This window comes from Capra hircus, chromosome 4 (assembly GCF_001704415.2).
Source record: "Capra hircus breed San Clemente chromosome 4, ASM170441v1, whole genome shotgun sequence".
Lineage (NCBI taxonomy): Eukaryota > Metazoa > Chordata > Mammalia > Artiodactyla > Bovidae > Capra > Capra hircus.
In genome coordinates, this window is record NC_030811.1 from 13,807,021 (window position 1) to 13,823,574 (window position 16,554).

The following is a 16,554-nucleotide window of genomic DNA, read 5'->3' on the forward strand; positions in this document are numbered from 1 at the left end:
GGAGATCCCCCTGGAGGAGGGCATGGCAACCCACTCCAGTGTTCTTGCCTGGAGAATCCCATGGACAGAGGAGCCTGGCAGGCTACAGTTCATGGGGTCACAGAGTCAGCAGACACGACTGAGCGATTAAACATCTCCATCTCATCCTCAAGGGCTGGAGGTACAAAAGAGTCAACTACTAAGCCTTCTGGAAAACACTGTCTTTTATTTGTAGCTGTAGCCACAACCTGGCAGCACAGGGGCTGGGGCTGGGGGGTGGGGGGGGGATGTCCAGGCTGGTGAGCCCAGCCCAGCCTTCCAGAAGGTCGAGTGTGGGTGTCTCCTGGCCCTTAGAAGGCAGAGGCCGGAGCTGCTCGAGGGCAGGCTGAGGGCGTCGGCACAGCGGTGCAAGCAGCAGTGTCCAGCCAGGTGGCCCCTTGGGCGGGGCTACCTGGACGATGGTGGGTGGTCCCTGCAGGACTGGACCCCAGGGCTGGGACTCTGCAGCCCCAAGGCCACAGAGGGGCCCTGGATCAGGGCACAAAGGAGACTAGGGTGGGGTTTGGTATGGAGGGAGGGGCTGGACGTCAAAAAATAACTGTGGGGAGGGTGAAGGGGATGTGGTCTCAACGTGGGCAGTCCGCTGATGGGGGAATGGGCTGTCCGCTGATGGGGGAATGGGCTTGTGGTCTGAGAAGGGGGCCAGTCCTCACTCAGTCTAGGCTCTGGCAGTGTGGCATTTCCGGCAGAGCACGTGGCCATCCAAGGGGAAGCAGCCATTGTCATCCGCCTCAATGGAGAGGGGCTTCCCACAGTCCTGGGAGGAGCAAAGAGAGCGCGCTGGCCGGGAGGCCCCCCCACCCACGCGCCCCACCTCCATCTTTACATTGGGAGGCCAGATGCTTCACAGCTCAGCCCTGCTCTCTCTGCATTGGCCCAGCCACAGCCGCCCCCCCATTCCTATCCCCACCTCTCTCACCCCCAGTTTTGTGCCTGAGGACTCTCCCCTAGGATGGGCAGTGGTTGCTTCCAGTGGGGTGTCTCCCACCTGCCTCACCTCTCTTCCAACTCCTTTAACGTCACAGAGACCCCCAACCTCCCATGACAAAGCTGCACCCTTCCCTCCCCGTGGGTCGGCCCCCTCTCCTTGCTGTATCAGTCAGTGACCTCACGGAGAAGCCCACACCGCCATCCTGAAGCCAAGGACGCATCTTTGCGGGGCGGGTGTGGGCGCCTCCACTGCCCACCCTCAAAATTGCAGCACCCAGGTCCTGCAAGCCAGCACCGTCCACCGCCTGACCCGTGAGCAGCGTCCCACCAACCTCCCACTCCTGGGGGGTTCGGGGCGGGGGGTGCAGCTGACCTCGCACTTGTAGCACTTCATGTGGAAGTTCTTGTCCAGAGCGACCACGCGCACAGTCTCCTCGCGCCCAGGCTCCGGCATGATGGGCTCCGAGCACACAGAGCATCGCGGGGCATATTGCCTGCGGGGCGGAAGGCCAGTGTGTCAGGTGGGGGCGCCGGGTGCTGACCTCCGCCCAAGCGCAGGGAAATGAGACGGCAGGCCACTTTCCCGTCCTTTGGTTCCATCATGGGAACCTTGCCGCTGGCCTCAGAAAGCAGCTACCTTGTAAACACTGTTTCTAAGGGGAAACCCCGAGCTCCAAACAGCTGATCTCCAAAGGCAGAATGCAGCCTGCGTGTGAAATGAAGTCACTCGGGCCCAGAGCTGAACGCAAGACCACACCCGAAAGAAACCTCGGAGAGTGAGCCCTGGGCTGGGGAAGGGGACAAGCCGGCAGGCCAAAGGCCACTGGACAGCCAAGTCCAGATGAACCGGTCCCTGCTATCCACAGACAGGAGGTGGGGACAGCAAGCAAGCCCCAGAGATTGAAGAGCGGTCTTGGGGTCGGGGGCAGCCTGGCTCCCAGACAAATCGTTGCTGGTACCCAGAGAAGGGCCCGGAGGTGGGCGGGGGGTCCTCACTTGTGGTAGTCGGGGACGCAGTGGGGCCTGTTGGCCTGGTCCACAATGAAGGAGGTGCCCTCCAGGGGGCAGGCGCAGACCACACAGGTGAAACACTGCGGGTGGTAGGCCTTGCCTGTGGCCCTCAGCATGCGGTCAGTGATCGGCTGCCCACAGGTGCTGCACTTCTCCAGGGTGTCCTGCGGAGGGGGTGGGCAGCAGCTGGAGGTGGGCCGGGAACCGGCACCCCAGGGCCAGCTGTCTGCCCCGTGCCGGCCGCAACCCTGGCCGAGCCCCCTGCCCCGCACCCGACGCCGGGACTCACGGTGTAGCAGCCCTCGCAGTACGGAGCCCCCTCCAGGCTGTAGAACTGCTGGCCTTGGAGCTGCTGCTCACACTGGCGGCAGGTAAAGCAGGTGATGTGGAAGAGCTGCCCCAGAGCGCGGACCGCGGGCTGCGAACGTGCCAGCGGCTGGTGACACCGGCCACAGGACTCTGGGAAGGCCGGAGAGGATGGAGACAAAACAGGAGAGATGGCAAAAAAAAAGAAAAGAGCTCGTGAGGGGTCAGCTGGCATCAGACAGACAGGGCCGGGAGCCGCAGGCATGGGAACGGCCCGGAAACAGAGGGGCCGTCGCTCCAGGCGGGGTGGTGGGCTCTCACCGTTGACGGGCACGCTCTGCTTCTGAGGATGCTCCATGTCCTGCATCAGCTTCTGCGTCAGCTGCTCCAGCTCCTCCACCTCTTTCAGTGTCAGAGGCCCCGGGGCCCCAGCGGGGCGCACCTGAAATCCCAGCACTTTCTTCATGCCCTCTCTCCCTCTCAAGGGGCACCGCCCTCCAAGAACCCACCCCAGCTGGCTTCTCTGCTTTCTCCCCGAAAAGGATGGATCCCACCCCCTGCCCCGTCTCCTGGTTTCCAGATACTCAGGTTGGTGGGACCCCCAAAAGCTCCTCAACCTCCCTCCCCGACCCCCCAAGCACCACACAAATCAAGGGACGAGGATGAACCTGCCACCCGCTTTGCCCGAAGACACAGACAGGCTGGAACGACTGAGCGGACGGAGGCCACGCACACAGCAGCTCAGGTCACAGAAGCACCAAGCACGCCAGGCCACGCGTCAACCCCACAGAGCATGCTGGGACACGGCCCCCACGGAGAGACCGGCGCGCGGTGGCGGGTGAGGCCCACGCACACACACCTACCCGTCCCGCCGGCTGCCCGGCAGCCCCTGTCAGCGTGAGGGTACAACACAGCGGGAGTCAGGTTAGACCCCAGCGCCCAGCTCCCACGCAGATGCCCCAGGGTCCCTCCCTCGAGGGGCGTTCCTGGACCACCTGGCTGACCCCAGGCCCTCCCCAGGAGGCTTCAGAGAAGGGCCACTCTCCAGTGGCCCCTCTCCGGCCAGCCCGCCCCTCCTGTTCAGGGGGGTCCTGAGACAGCTGCAGATTGGGGGTGGGAGTGAAGTTGGGGGTCAGCAGTGCCAGTAACCCTGAGACATCCCGGGAGGAGGCCCCACGGGGGCAGTCCGACCTGTAGCAGCATCTCCATGACATGGTCCCCCAGGAATGCTGCGTTGGTCTCCACTGCTAAGTCCACCCAGGACTGTGGCCCCACCACTGAACGCTCTACCTGCCAATGCCTTTAGTCCCTAACACGGGGAACCTCAAAGCCACCCAGTTCCCTCTTCCCGTGGTCACCTTGCCCGCACCCCTGGCTCCACCAAGCTCACACCTGTCTGCATCAAGAGCTGCATCCGCTATAGACGTTCCAGCTTCAGCCATTTTCCCTTGCCTCCTCCTGTCTTTAACTGACCGTGGGAGTCTCCTGCAAGCCCCTTCTATGTAAGTGTCACCTTTTCTGCTCCCAGTCTTCCCCTCCCAGCATCTTGGGGACAGAGGAAGACGACACAGCCAGCCACTTAGATGCCTCTTCCATTCCTTGGAATATCAGCTCCCCTTGGGTATCCATGCTCCTCCACGACACAATCCAGCTGCTGTTTCCCCCTCTCTGCCTGCCAGCACCGACGTCCCAGGTTTGACATGTACGGCACTCACGCCTCTTCAACTCCAACAGCTCCAAACGTCCCTCCTGCTCAGTCACCTTCCACCGTGGGACCCCTTGGATCTGAGATTTACTGGTCGCCACCTCCAAGACCCTGGGCTCCACCTCCCGACCATCACTTCCTCCGTTTCCCACTCTCACCTCCTGAAGGAACCTGCTCGGAAAAGCCTTGGCGCCTCTGATTCCCAACCCTCTCCCACATGCCTTCTGCATCTGCTCCTTCCGTCTGGCCTCCCCGCAGGCCCAGTTCCCTTGACCACTGATTTCCACAAGGCTCTCACAGCTACCCTTGCCACCAGTCGGTTACCGTTGCTTATCTAGTCCGATCTCAGTCAACCCTGGGCCCACGCCACCGCCCGCTTCCTGTTTCTGCCTCCCAGCTGCAGAAAGTAGGTGGGGAGACGACTGCAGAGGGAGTTCACCAAACACTTCGGGGGCCCTCCACACCCTCCAGCCAGGCGCGGCTGGCTGGCATTTGGCTGCTGCGGGTTCCCACTCTCGCCTGCCCCAGAGCAACTGTTTCAAACCTTTCCATCGTCTCCAGCCCCCCGCGGCCTTGCCCCCTCGCTCTCAGATGACCTCACCTCCTACGTGACCCAGGAGCTGGAAGCTGGCCAGCCCGAGCTCCCTCATCACAAAAGCCTGCTTGAGGCCACTGCATCCACTGTGTCTGGGCTGGAAATGCCCCGAGGGTGGAGCTGGCACCAACAGTGCGTCCAGCTCTCAGGGACCCCCAACCCGTCTCTTCCATAGGCTTCTTCCTCCTGGTTCACACACACACACCTGAGCCTTCCTCCCCTAATGTCAACCCTACACACACACACACACACACACACACACACACACACACACGCACGCACACACATACATCTTCCCAAGGTGTTTCCCTGCCAACCTCTAAGAACAGGCTACTTGGGCAACTCCCAAGCTTCTCACCACCCACTCACTCCTTCACTGCCCCTCAAAAGGACACAGCTTCTGAATCCTGAATCGTCCAATCCCTGGCCTTACTTTAGCCCTCATCCCCCTTGGAGCCCCACTGATGGGGTTCCTCGGCCACCGTTCTCTTTCGGAGATGCCACCCTGACTCGTGACTCCCCTCCTCCTTCTGCCATTCTTCCCACTCCTCCCAGGCGCACAGGAGCATCACCCAGGTTTCTTCCCAGCCCGGCCGGTGTGAGCGCCCCCAGGCTGCAGTTATCACCGCACACAAACGCCCACATGACCAGCACGCATTCACACACCTCACCTTGGCCCTCTCCTGCCACCCGTCCCCCCATTTCTGACTGAATGACAGTTCCAGCTGAAAGGAGATCCTCCTGGAACCCATTGCTCAACATGCTGACAGCCAGACCCTCCCCTTCCCGTCCACACCATTTCCCCTTCTGGACTTCTCTATTTTGTCAGCAACGCTGTCATTCCCCAACACATCCGGGTTTTTTTTCTTTTTAACTCCTCTCCCATCCTCTTCCAACTCCTTATCAGCTAGTAAGCCTGGAGGTGCTTCCTTTGTAAGAGCTCTCTGATCTGGGCCATATTTTTCATTTCTGCCAATGTTACCATCACCCAGGAGTGCACCCCCACACATCACTGACCTCCTGCATCTAGTCCACACCTCTGCCGGAAAAACTTTCCCCAAAACCTCCGGACGCAGCCATACCTCTACCCAGACAACACTCCCGCCTCTCCAGGACCCCCAGGCTTCCTGGGTGCACTATTTCATCTCCGCAGGCCCCTGAAGTCCCCACCCACCTCTCTAAGTACAGCTCTACAATTTCCCCCCAGGGGCCTTCCACTTTCTGTCCTCCAGACACCCCTGGTGTATCTGTGCCCTTGAGTTTTGCTCATGCGGTTCCCACTAGAATGCCCTTCCCTCTCCTCTCTGGATTCTTAAATCCCACCATCATTAAAGGCACACCAGCACCCTGATGCCTTTACCTAACATGCCAGCCTCCACACTGGCTCCCTGTTTGGAGTTCCTGTAACAACCGAATTCTGCAAAACTCATTGGCACTTGGCATCTCTTGCCTTGCACACACACACACACACAGAAACCCATGCTGTCAGTTAATTCCATGGTTGTTTGGACCAGGTATCTGACAAGATCCCTTAAACCCAGAAGATCAGTCTGAACTGCAAGGCAGGAATGGTCAGACAGGAGTGATAACTTTCCTACCTTGAGCATTCATGTGCTCAGTGCAGACCCCCAGCATCAGCTCTGGCTCAGGTAATCCTTATCACCATTGTGAAGGTAGATAGGGAACTGAGGCTCAAAGTTCACCTAACTTGCCTGGGGTCTTGGGAGCGAGGAATTCTGTTACAGGTCCACTGACTCCCTTCGGCTCAAGCTCTCCAAGGTCTCCTCCCTCCCGAGTACAGAGCACAGTGCCTGGCACTGAGCAGTCACTGGCTGCCTCAGCCAGTGTTTACCAGCGTTATTGCCAGTGGCTCTTATCACCAGATGGGCCCTCGGGCAGGGAAAGCTCGTAGAAGAGCAGAGATTAACTCAAGAATCCAAGAAAGGGGAAGATCTGAAGTTGGACTGCTGATGATCTCATCCTTCTCTTTAACTTTCTGGGGCAGGGCAAAGGAAAAGGTGCACCAAATCCTCCCCCTAACTCAAGAGTCTGTGCTGCGCCCCTCACTCCCAGTCAGGCCCCACCCAGCCTCAGACCCTGCCAGGCTCTCCCCCCACCGAAGCACTTTCTCCACCATCCAACCCTAGAGGCTGAAAACGATCCCACCACCCCACACCCCACTCAGGCTCGGGATCCTGGACTTAGCCCAGCCTCCAGCCCCCAGGGCTCAGCCCGGTCTTCCTGCCTGCCCGGCCTCCAGCCCCTGGGGAATCAGCCCAGTCTCCCTGCATCCCTCACCTGGTTTTGGTTTTGAGTCGGTGGGGGCACTGGGTGCTGCTTCTCCTGCACTTGGGGCTTCTCCTTCTGCTGAGCATAGGTAACGCTGGGGGGCTGAGGGGAGCCTCTGCCAGTGGAAGAGGGAGCTTCAGGGGGCCCCAGCTTCTGATGGGGCTGGGACCCGGGTCCACCTGGGGCTCCAGGGCTGAACTTGGAAGCCACAGGGGTAAACTTGGGAGTCACCGGAGAAAACTTAGGGGCTGGAGATGGGGCTAGGGGCCCCCGAGGCTGGGTGGTGGCCAAAGGCACAGGCTGGGGAGGGGCCTGGGGTTTGGCCTGGGGCTGGGACTGGACATGGAACTGTGTCTGGCTCTGAGGTTGAGCCTGGGACACAGGCTGGGAGCTAGAAGGGGACTTCCAGGGAGGCAGGGGTGCTGTGCCCCCAGTTGCAGGCTTAGTACTGGACTTGGAAATGAATGGAGTGGTGACCGGCGGGGGTACATATCCAGATGACACCTGCGAAGGGAGGCAGAGGGGAGAGAAGTGCCTTAGAGGAGGCTGTGGGGTTCCAGGCCCAGCCCTTCCTCCCTGGCCTGCCTCCCCTGCTCTCCAGCCCCTTACCCGGGCTTTGAAGGGATCGTTCTTGGTCATGTCATCCAGGAGCGAAGACAGGGAGTCGATCTCCAGATCAATACTGCTCACCTTCTCCCTGGGCTAGAGGGGCAGGGGTCAGAGCGCCCCATCCCAGTTCCCCACAGCCACCCCGCCCTCCCGGAGGGCAGAGATGCCGCCGAAGTCGACAGAAAAGGACCCTCCTTCTTCTTCCCTGGGGACGTGATCGCTTTGGCTGCCCCTCCCGGGCCTCCGTACCTGCGATGGGAACTGGGTGGGGGCCTCGGGACCTCCCTCCTCCACTAGCGGGGGCGGTGGGGAAGGGAAGATCTCCTCCTCCAAAGGCGCGGGGGGAAACGGTTCGTCGATCGGGGGTGGCGGAGGTGGGAAGGCACCTCCCAGGGCGCCCTCGGCGTCGTCTGCCTCCCCGACCACCGGAGGAGGCGGTAAGGGAAAGTCTGGGGTTGGAAGGAGACGGAGGGCGGTCAGCAGGGGCCCCCCGACCCTTCGTCAGGTTCCCCTCCTTGAAGAAGCGGTTCTAACCCCTAACCTCTAACCCAAGAAGTCTCTCGAGGGTTCCGGAACGCACAGGAAAGAAAGTAAAGGGGTTTGGTGGGGGGAGTGCTTGCAGGGCGCCCTGAGAGCCCCGGGTCAGGAAAGGAGGGGTGCATCTCCCGTTTCACTTCGGAAAACGGACCCAGAGGGGAACATTCGTGCCCCACATTCCCGCCTCCCACCCCCAGGCGGGGGGACTTGGAACTGTCCCAGGAGCCCTGGCTCCCAGCCACGAGCTCCGCGATGAGCTAAGAACATCTGCTCGGGACTGGGTGTCTGCGCCCAGCCCCCTCCGCCGCAACCTTTCCAGACATCCCCCGAATTCCCGAAACCCCTCCCCCCTTAGGCCGGCGCCCGCCGAGGTCCAGCCCCCAAGCTCGGCCACCTACCTTCCGGGGGCGGCGGGGGGATCTCGCCCACCCGGCCCATCTGTGCGCGCTGGGCCCCAGCGGCCGCAGGCGGCTCGCTGTCGCCGGGCCGGAAAGGATTCACTTTGGGCTTCGGGGCCACCACCGGGGCGAACTTCTTCTGCGGGGCGTAAAACACCGGAGCCGAGACGGAGATCGCGCGAGGCGGGCGGGGGGCCGCCATGGCCAGGCCGGGCTGCGGGGGGCGGGGGGTGCCGGGGTTAGGCAGCGCCGAGCCGGGCTGAGGATCGAGCCCCCCGCCCCCGGCGCCGCGGCCCGGCTCCCCTCGGCGCCCCGGCTCCCCGACCCCGAGGGCGGCCGCCGGGCGGCTCCCCGCGCCTCACCGCGGGCCGGAGCGTGCGCACCGCGTCTGCCAGGGTCCGCCTCGCAGCCGAGTCCGCGGACTCTGCGTCCCGGTCCAGCCGGGCGGGGAGGGACGCAGGGAAGACGGAGGGAGGGAGAGGGCGGGGAGAGCGCGGCGCGCAGACCATACAAGGAGCGGCCCGGAGAGGGGGCGGGGAGAGGCGGGGAGGCGGCCGCGGCGGGAAACTCCCCCAGGAAGGGGCCCTGCTCCGGCCCCCGGGCCGCGGGCTTCGCCTAGGTCCTCCCGCCCCGCTCCCACCCCCCGACCTGGCCCCCTCCCGTCCAGGAGGGCACCTCCGCCCCCGCCGCCCCGGCCGGGCGCAGACCACCCCCTCCCCAAACACAGGCCTCTGATGTCATTTCCTGACTTGCCCTCCTTCCCCGCCCGACCCGCGGGTGCCCGAGATCTGACTCACCGTCCCTACTCCGGGCTAAGCCGGCGGAGGTCGAGCGGCTGCCCCAGAGGTGCCCAAGCGGCCCGGAGGCGCCTCCGCCCCGACCCGGCCCCCTCCTCGCCTGGCCTGCCGTTACCTGCCACCTCCAGCTGTTCCTCCGCCAGCCCCGCGCCCCAAATCCCCTCCGGCTTAGCCCAGACAGGCAGGACTGGGATGGGACTGGCCTTCTAGGTGGACGGGGAGAGGCGTTCTCCCTGCCTTCTTCGTCCACCCCCCACCCCGACCCCAGGCCCTCTGTGACCTGGGGTCGGGGTGGGGGGCGGGTGAGGGCGCACCTCAGTGATCCTTTGGGGGATCCTAACTTCACATCCCGGACAGCTACTTAAGGCTTCTAGGAATTCGCATCACCCGCGCCCCCGCCATCGGATCGGAGTCGAGGCGGGCGAGGCAGGCCGTGGAGGTGGGGGGAGCGGGGCGGAGGCGCGGGCGGCCCCCGAACACTTGGGGCTGGGAGGACGGACGTGGACGCGGGCGACTCCTCTTCGCCGGTTCTTCAGCGCCCACCAGGGCTGATCCTCTAGGAAGCTGCGCGAGGTGGGGGCGGCCCTCGGGGGATTCGCAGACTGCGCTCGGTGGAGCCCCCCATTGGTCCGACGGGATTTCTCAGCCTTCTTGTGCCCCAGGTCCTAGGAAGGGACAGACCTGGGTTCCTTCTTTTTTTTTTTTTTTTCAACTGAACGTGGAATCTTAACCAAATCGCCAACTGAATTCTACCACACTCACTGCCTGCAAACTGGGGATTCGCGAGGCGCTTTGGCTTGCGAGTCCAGTGCCTCACCCTGGACTGTGTGTTCCCAGCCTTTACTGCCATCTAAGGCAGTCCCCGTTTGCACAGGCTACTCAGTATTTACAGTCCCTGGCCCTCCGAATCGGCTGCACCCTACTGTCAGCCAGCCTCTGGGCTGCACTCTAGAGATTGTCCAGACTCACCCCTTACATATACTGTGAGAAAACAGGCTGGGAACTTAAGACTTCGGCCCAGGGTCATGCCCAGTAGGCTGCAGGAGATAGACTAGAACTGGGTCTCTTTGAGGGCTCTGATGTCTGATCTTATTCCTCACCCACTACATCCACGTGGGGTAACCCTGGATGCAGGAGAGCAGAATGAGGCCATGGGGCTGAGACCCAGCTGGAGGGCCCCAACTAAGGGACAAGTCTTTTCCTTCTCTTCACATAATTTTCTGCACGGGGGAAAAAAAAAAGTGATGATACTTAATCCCAGCACTCATTGCATTACACCACTGAAGCAACTTAGCACAGCACAGCATGCATTGTATTATTTGGAAGTGAAAGTGAAGGTGTTAGTTGCTCTGTCATATCCAACTGAGACCCTATGGATTGTGGGCTGCCAGTCTCCTCTGTCCATGGAATTCTCCAGGCTGGAGAATTCTCCATACTGGAATGGGTTGCCATATCCTTCTCCAATGCATGAAAGTGAAAAGGGAAATTGAAGTCCCTCAGTCATGTCTGACTCATAGAGACCCCATGAACTGCAGCCTACCAGGCTCCTCCATCCCTGGGATTCTTCAGGCAAGAACACTGGAGTGGGTTACCATTGCCTTCTCCGACAAGCATGTGTAGCCATGTATAATATAAGCACGCAGCGCAGAACTTCTTTGACCAGCATAAGCTGGTCCTGGCCTGTCCCTGTGAAGATTTGCTAGAAATTTGATACTAGACTACCTGTGAGCGCAAAAGTCTCCTTGCCAATCCTTCAAAACATACACACTTAGAAAAGTTAGGAGGATGGTTTCCAGATAGCATCATAAGAGTAAAAGCCATCTGCCCTCTATCTCCTTAAGGAATGTACATGTTGCAAAATATAGTCTATTTAATTGTTAGGCAGCTGAACCTATTTATAACTCAAGAATAGAAGAGTGCGTAGGCAGGCTCAGTTTTACTGACAACTAAGAGCATTTGGGATGCAGAATATTAAAGCTAAGAGTTTTAAACCAGGCATTCTAAATACAAGGAGTACACAGAGTATTTCAGGAGGACAGACTCACCAGGTCAGGATGTCTCAAATGAAGCTGCAAGGTCAATGCTTTTAAAATGTACACAATGAGTAGGAGCAGCACTAATGAGTTTAAGTATTTTTCTTAAGTAAGCAATTCTAATTGATCTCCTCCAGTAGCATGTGTAACAGTGTAGTGAGTAAGTAGATGTTGTTGTTGTCCAGTCATAAGTTGTGTCCAACTCTTTGCAACCCCATGGACTGCAAGGCGCCAGGCTCCCCTGTCCTTCACTGTCTCCCAGAGTTTGCTCCAATTCATGCCATTGAGTCAGTGATGCTATCCAACCATCTCCTCCTCCAACACCCCTCCCTCCTCCTGCTTTCAATCTTTCCCAGCATCAGAGTCTTTTCCAGAGTCAGGTCTTCACGTCAAATGGCCAAAGTATTGGAGCTTCAGCTTCAACAACAGTCCTTCCTTTGGCAAGTAAGTAGACGTCCCCACCTAATCATTTCCAACAGCTTGGAGCCAGGGAAGAGAGAGGAAGTAAGAAAATGGGCAGGCACCTTTGCTATCTAAAATATCTCCACACACCTCCAAGGATGTATATCCATCAGGTGCCAGAAAGTTTTCTTCAAGGTCTCAGAACAACCCACTCCAGTGTTCTTGCCTGGAGAATCCCAGGGACGGAGGACCCTGGTGGGCCATAGTCCATGGGGTCGCAAAGAGTCAGACACGACTGAGGAACTTCACTTCACTTTCTATAAGCAGTAAAGAAGAAAAAAAAAAAGGAATAAGGACAATGAAAAAAAAAGAAAGAAATTCCGAAATGAAAAGAGGAATGCAGTCACAAGGTTCTTACTGTATGTGGACTATAGATGGACAGAGGATCAAGCATGTGCTGGGCATGGTGCTAGGCCTGCAAGAACAGCAACCACCATAACAACAGCAACAATAGCACACACCGAGATAAGGTTTAGGAGGGGTGCTAGGCACAACACCTGTTACCCCACGTAATCTTCACATGAAACCTGTGAGGAATGTAGCTTACTATCCCATTTTTCAGTTAAGGAAACTGAGGCCAGCTGGATGTTAGATTTCCCACCTCCTAAACTGCAAAAATTTTTTTGCAATACAAGTATATAATTATTTGAATACACCCCTGCTCCCTGCTTACACCCTTGTGGTACATCACTTGCTCCCTGGGGAGCCCCAGCCTGGTACATGGACAACCTCTTCAGGTCAACCTCCAACTCCATCCTCCACTTCAGTTCCCTGAGCCATCATTTTCTTCTTCCATGAAATTGTGTCTGTCTGTCAATCCATCCATCTGCATGTGTTTATACACACATTATGTATATGTGAGATATGTATTTATTTGTATGATATATATCATATATACATATATATTTGTGTGATATTTTATATAATAGCATATTATACAATATATAATTATATATCATGCAAATATATATTTGTATATTAGAATATTTCTAGCTCCTTCTCAAAGAGTTGTTAACATTAGTTGGTGTTAGGATATAGAAGTGGAGGAAGGCAGAAGGTTTTGGGCTTCCCAGGTGAAAGTGAAAGTGTTAGTTACTCAGCCATGTCCAACTCTTTGCAACCCCACAGACTGTAGCCCGCAAGTCTCCTCTGTCCATGGGATTCTCCAGGCAAGATACTGGAGTGGGTTGCCATTCTCTTTTCCAGGGGATCTTCCCAACCCACGGATCAAACCCAGGTCTCCCGCATTGCTTTCAGATTCTTTACCATATGAGCCACCAGGGAAGCCCCTGCCAAGCAGGAGACTTGGGTTTGATCCCTGGTCGGGAAGATCCCCTGGAGAAGGAAATGGCAACCCACTCCAGCATTCTTGCCTGGAGAATCCCATGGACAGAGGAGCTGGTGGGCTACAGTCCATGGGGTCAAAAAAGAGTTGGACACGACTGAGTGACTAGACAACAACAGAAGGTTTTTATAACTGTCCTTTTCTCCATGAACAAGTATTACTTTCACCATTTTAAAAAGGGAAAAGAAAGAAGAGAAATGACAGAGCCATCATCTCTTTTTGCTTATGTCATAGTGTTTCCTCCCACTGAATACTGGGGACTGTGGTCAGCAACTTCCCACTTCCTCCCAAACTTACTCCTCTCTTGGTTCCACTTGCATTTGCTTGTCAGGACAAAGGAATCCGTCATCGGTGGGGCTTCAGGCATGATAGAGGGTAGGGTGGGAGTGAGGGTGGGGGAGGGTGAAGCCCCCAGAAACTATGCCCAGGGGCACCCACACCCCACATCCCCTACCCTACCCCTACCTCCACCATGGAAGGGATGAACTTAAAACCACAAATACCCGGCTTTTTCTCCTTTCTTCCGGACATCAGAACATTAGCCTCTGTGCACTTTTCTCTTGCATTCCCCAACCTCAGTTCAACCAACATTTACCAATAACATCTTTATTACAGGACACAGGATATAAAGATAAATAAGCCCAGTCCCTTCCTTCAAGGCATTCTTCATTTAGAGTAGAAAGGAGATGTTTTAGCGTAATCAAGTGTTTAGATTAGATTACAAAGTTTTCATCCGCCTATTCAAGTGGCTACACCAATTGCAATAGCTGAGTGGCCACCTCACTGTTTAAACCTCATTGTTATTATCCCACCAGGTCTGAGCAGCCGGGAGGACTCCAGGACCAGGGGAGCCAAGCCTGCATAGGGTGTTTAGGGAACAGAGGTCAGGGGAGGCATGGAAGTCTCCATGCATCCCCAGGTCTGAGCCAGATGGGCACCCAGAGACTCTGCAAGCATCAGCCAGCCAGAAATATGTGGTGGTTGTGGGGGGCAGAGCAAAGCAGATGGTCAGATGGCGAAGAGTCAGCACCTGAGGGAGATGGGAAGGGCAGACAGGAAAAGAGACCCAGGGCACCCACAGCAGTACAGGCAGGTTGCTGGCACCGAGAACCCAGGGAGAGCCAACATTCAGAGAGAGCCATGGTGAGCAGCTCAATTGTTTATCACTGAAAAAAGCTGACGAAGTCACTACAGGAAGTAAACATGTCAGTGAGTGGGAAGGTTAAATATAGACAGACAACCTAGCTGCTTGAGACGAGAAGTCCTTAGCTTTCTCCAGTGGCTCTGCCACCCAGCCACACTCCGTTTAACATGGTGGTCCTAATGTAAAGAAACCCACCAGGCCGGCCTGACTCGGGAAGTGAGTGCCCTTGAGCCAACCCTCAGAGCTTGCAAGAGCTTCCTCAGGCACCCTCTTGCCACCCATTTGGCTGTTACTGCCTTTGTTATCCAGACATGTGGTGAGTGTGCCAAATGGACCCTCAGTTTCGGGGGAAAAAAAGGGAAGGAGATCCACGTAGAGCAGCAGATGGCTTCCTACCAAAGCTTCCCAACATGCTTGAAAAAGTTGTCGCCCAAGTGTGAGATGCTTCCAGAAGACGTTCATGCCGTGGAGCAACCTACTCAGTCCCAGCAGCCTAGGAGGTCTGGCAGACGGCCTACCACCAAGCCAGGACCTCATCTGCATTTTCTGACTGAAACAGAGTTCCAGAACCATTGAAATCTCATACTAGATCAAGGGAGACCCTGCATTTGGTAAAGTTTAAAGGCTTTTTTGGAGAAGGAAATGGCAATCCACTCCAGTACCCTTTCTTGGAAAATCCTATGGACAGAGGAGCCTCGCAGGCCACAGTCCATGGTGTCTCAAAGAGCGACTTCACTTTCTTTAAAGGCTTTTTAGAACATCTTGGATCATTCAGTTGTTTGCTCAGCAAGTACTTATTGAGGATCTACTATGTATGGGACACTTTGTTAGGTGCTGGAGATAGAATACTGAGCGAAGCCAGAATGCGGTCGTAAGCTCTCATGAAGGGTCTGTGCCCTTGGGGAGCTGACCAGGGGAGATGTTAGCCAAATAATCACAAGCAAAATGTAAAACTGGCAAGGCCCTCAGGGGAAAGATAGATGATGCAAGTGATAGAGCACATAACTGGGACCTGTGTCACGGTTGGGGAGCTCAAGGAAGGGATGTCCAAGCTGAGATCTGCAAGGTAAGGAGGAGCTGACCAGACAGAGGGGGAGGGGGCAGCACTTGAGAGCCCTGTGATGGCTGTGAGCACAACCTGCCCCGTACTTACACCGAGGGAGGCAAGTGTGACTGGGGGTCTGAGAATGAGCTACAAGCATGCGCTGCCAGAGAGCCGGAGGGGTGGCTGGCTGTGCAGAGAAACGGGTCAGGCTGAAGGATTTTGTCTTTGTTCTGAGAAGAGTGAGGCGCTGCTGCAGAGTTTCAGGTTGAAAAGAACGGCATGAAAAGGTTGGAGAGCTTTGAAAACCTCCCAAGGCTGGATATCTTGGGACGACGTGGAAAATAACAGGACGGTCCAGTGCAGATGTGGACAGGCCAGTTCAGAGGCTACAGTAGAGCTCCAGGTGCAATGGGCAGGTTTGTGGAGATGGACAAGGTGGATAGATTAGAGGGCTATTTAGGACATGAAATCATCACTGAAATCTGGTGATACCTCAACCAACGATGACCAGTAGAAATATGGTGTGAGCCCCATGTGAAGTGAAAGGCACTCAGCCGTGTCCGACTCTTTGCCACCCCATGGACTGTAGCCTATCAGGCTCCTCTGTCCACGAAATTCTCCAGGCCAGAATACTGGAGTGAGTTGCCAAGCCCTCTTCCAGGGGATCTTCCTGACCCAGGGAATGAACCTGCATCTCCTGCATTGTAGGTAGATTCTTTACCAGGGAGCCCCATGTGTAATTTTAAAAGAAACTATGAATTTTAATAGAATAGTTTGTCATGTATGAATGTGAGAGTTGGACTATAAAAAAAGCTGAGCGCTAAGAATTGATGCTTTTGAACTGTGGTGTTGGAGAAGACTCTTGAGAGTCCCTTGGACTGCAAGGAGATCCAACCAGTCCATCCTAAAGGAAATCAGTCCCGAATATTCACTGGAAGGACTGATGCTGAAGCTGAAACTCCAATACTCTGCCCACCTGATGCAAAGAGCCGACTCTTTGGAAAAGACCCTGATGCTGGGAAAGATTGAAGGCAGGAGGAGAAGAGGATGACAGACAGACGATGAGATGGTTGGATGGCATCACCAACTCGATGGATATGAATTGGAGCAAGCTCCAGGAGTTGGTAATGGACAGGGAGGCCTGGCATGCTGCAGTCTGTGGGGTCACAAAGAGTCAGACACAACTGAGCCACTGAACTGAACTGAATTCAATGTATCCACAATGTTATCATTTTAATATGTAATCAGTATCTTTAAATTATCGATAAAATACATCACTGTCTTTGGCACTAAGTCTTGGGTTCGGTAT

At 56.6% G+C, this 16,554-nt stretch overlaps 1 protein-coding gene across 1 annotated transcript; it reads right to left on the bottom strand.

Moving 5' to 3' along the window:
• On the bottom strand, window positions 186-8,900 carry ZYX (zyxin). The gene is made up of 10 exons (XM_018046841.1): window positions 8,782-8,900; window positions 8,420-8,633; window positions 7,734-7,933; window positions 7,485-7,577; window positions 6,885-7,379; window positions 2,608-2,728; window positions 2,270-2,439; window positions 1,966-2,144; window positions 1,343-1,463; window positions 186-796 (listed from the first exon to the last, which is right to left on the bottom strand). The coding sequence occupies exons 2-10, from the start codon at window positions 8,619-8,621 to the stop codon at window positions 698-700; spliced, it is 1,680 nt and encodes a 559-aa protein (XP_017902330.1). The 5' UTR covers window positions 8,622-8,633; window positions 8,782-8,900; the 3' UTR covers window positions 186-697.

What these genes read in the sequence shown, in the direction of transcription:
- ZYX (XM_018046841.1), bottom strand. Translation starts at nt 8,621, where the DNA reads ATGGCGGCCCCCCGCCCGCCTCGCGCGATCTCCGTCTCGGCTCCGGTG. An exon ending in CCCCCCGCCGCCCCCGGAAG is followed by an intron (nt 7,934 to 8,419) that starts GTAGGTGGCCGA and finishes TTCCAACCCCAG; the next exon opens with ACTTTCCCTTACCGCCTCCT. An exon ending in GCAGAGCGTGCCCGTCAACG is followed by an intron (nt 2,440 to 2,607) that starts GTGAGAGCCCAC and finishes CGGCCTTCCCAG; the next exon opens with AGTCCTGTGGCCGGTGTCAC.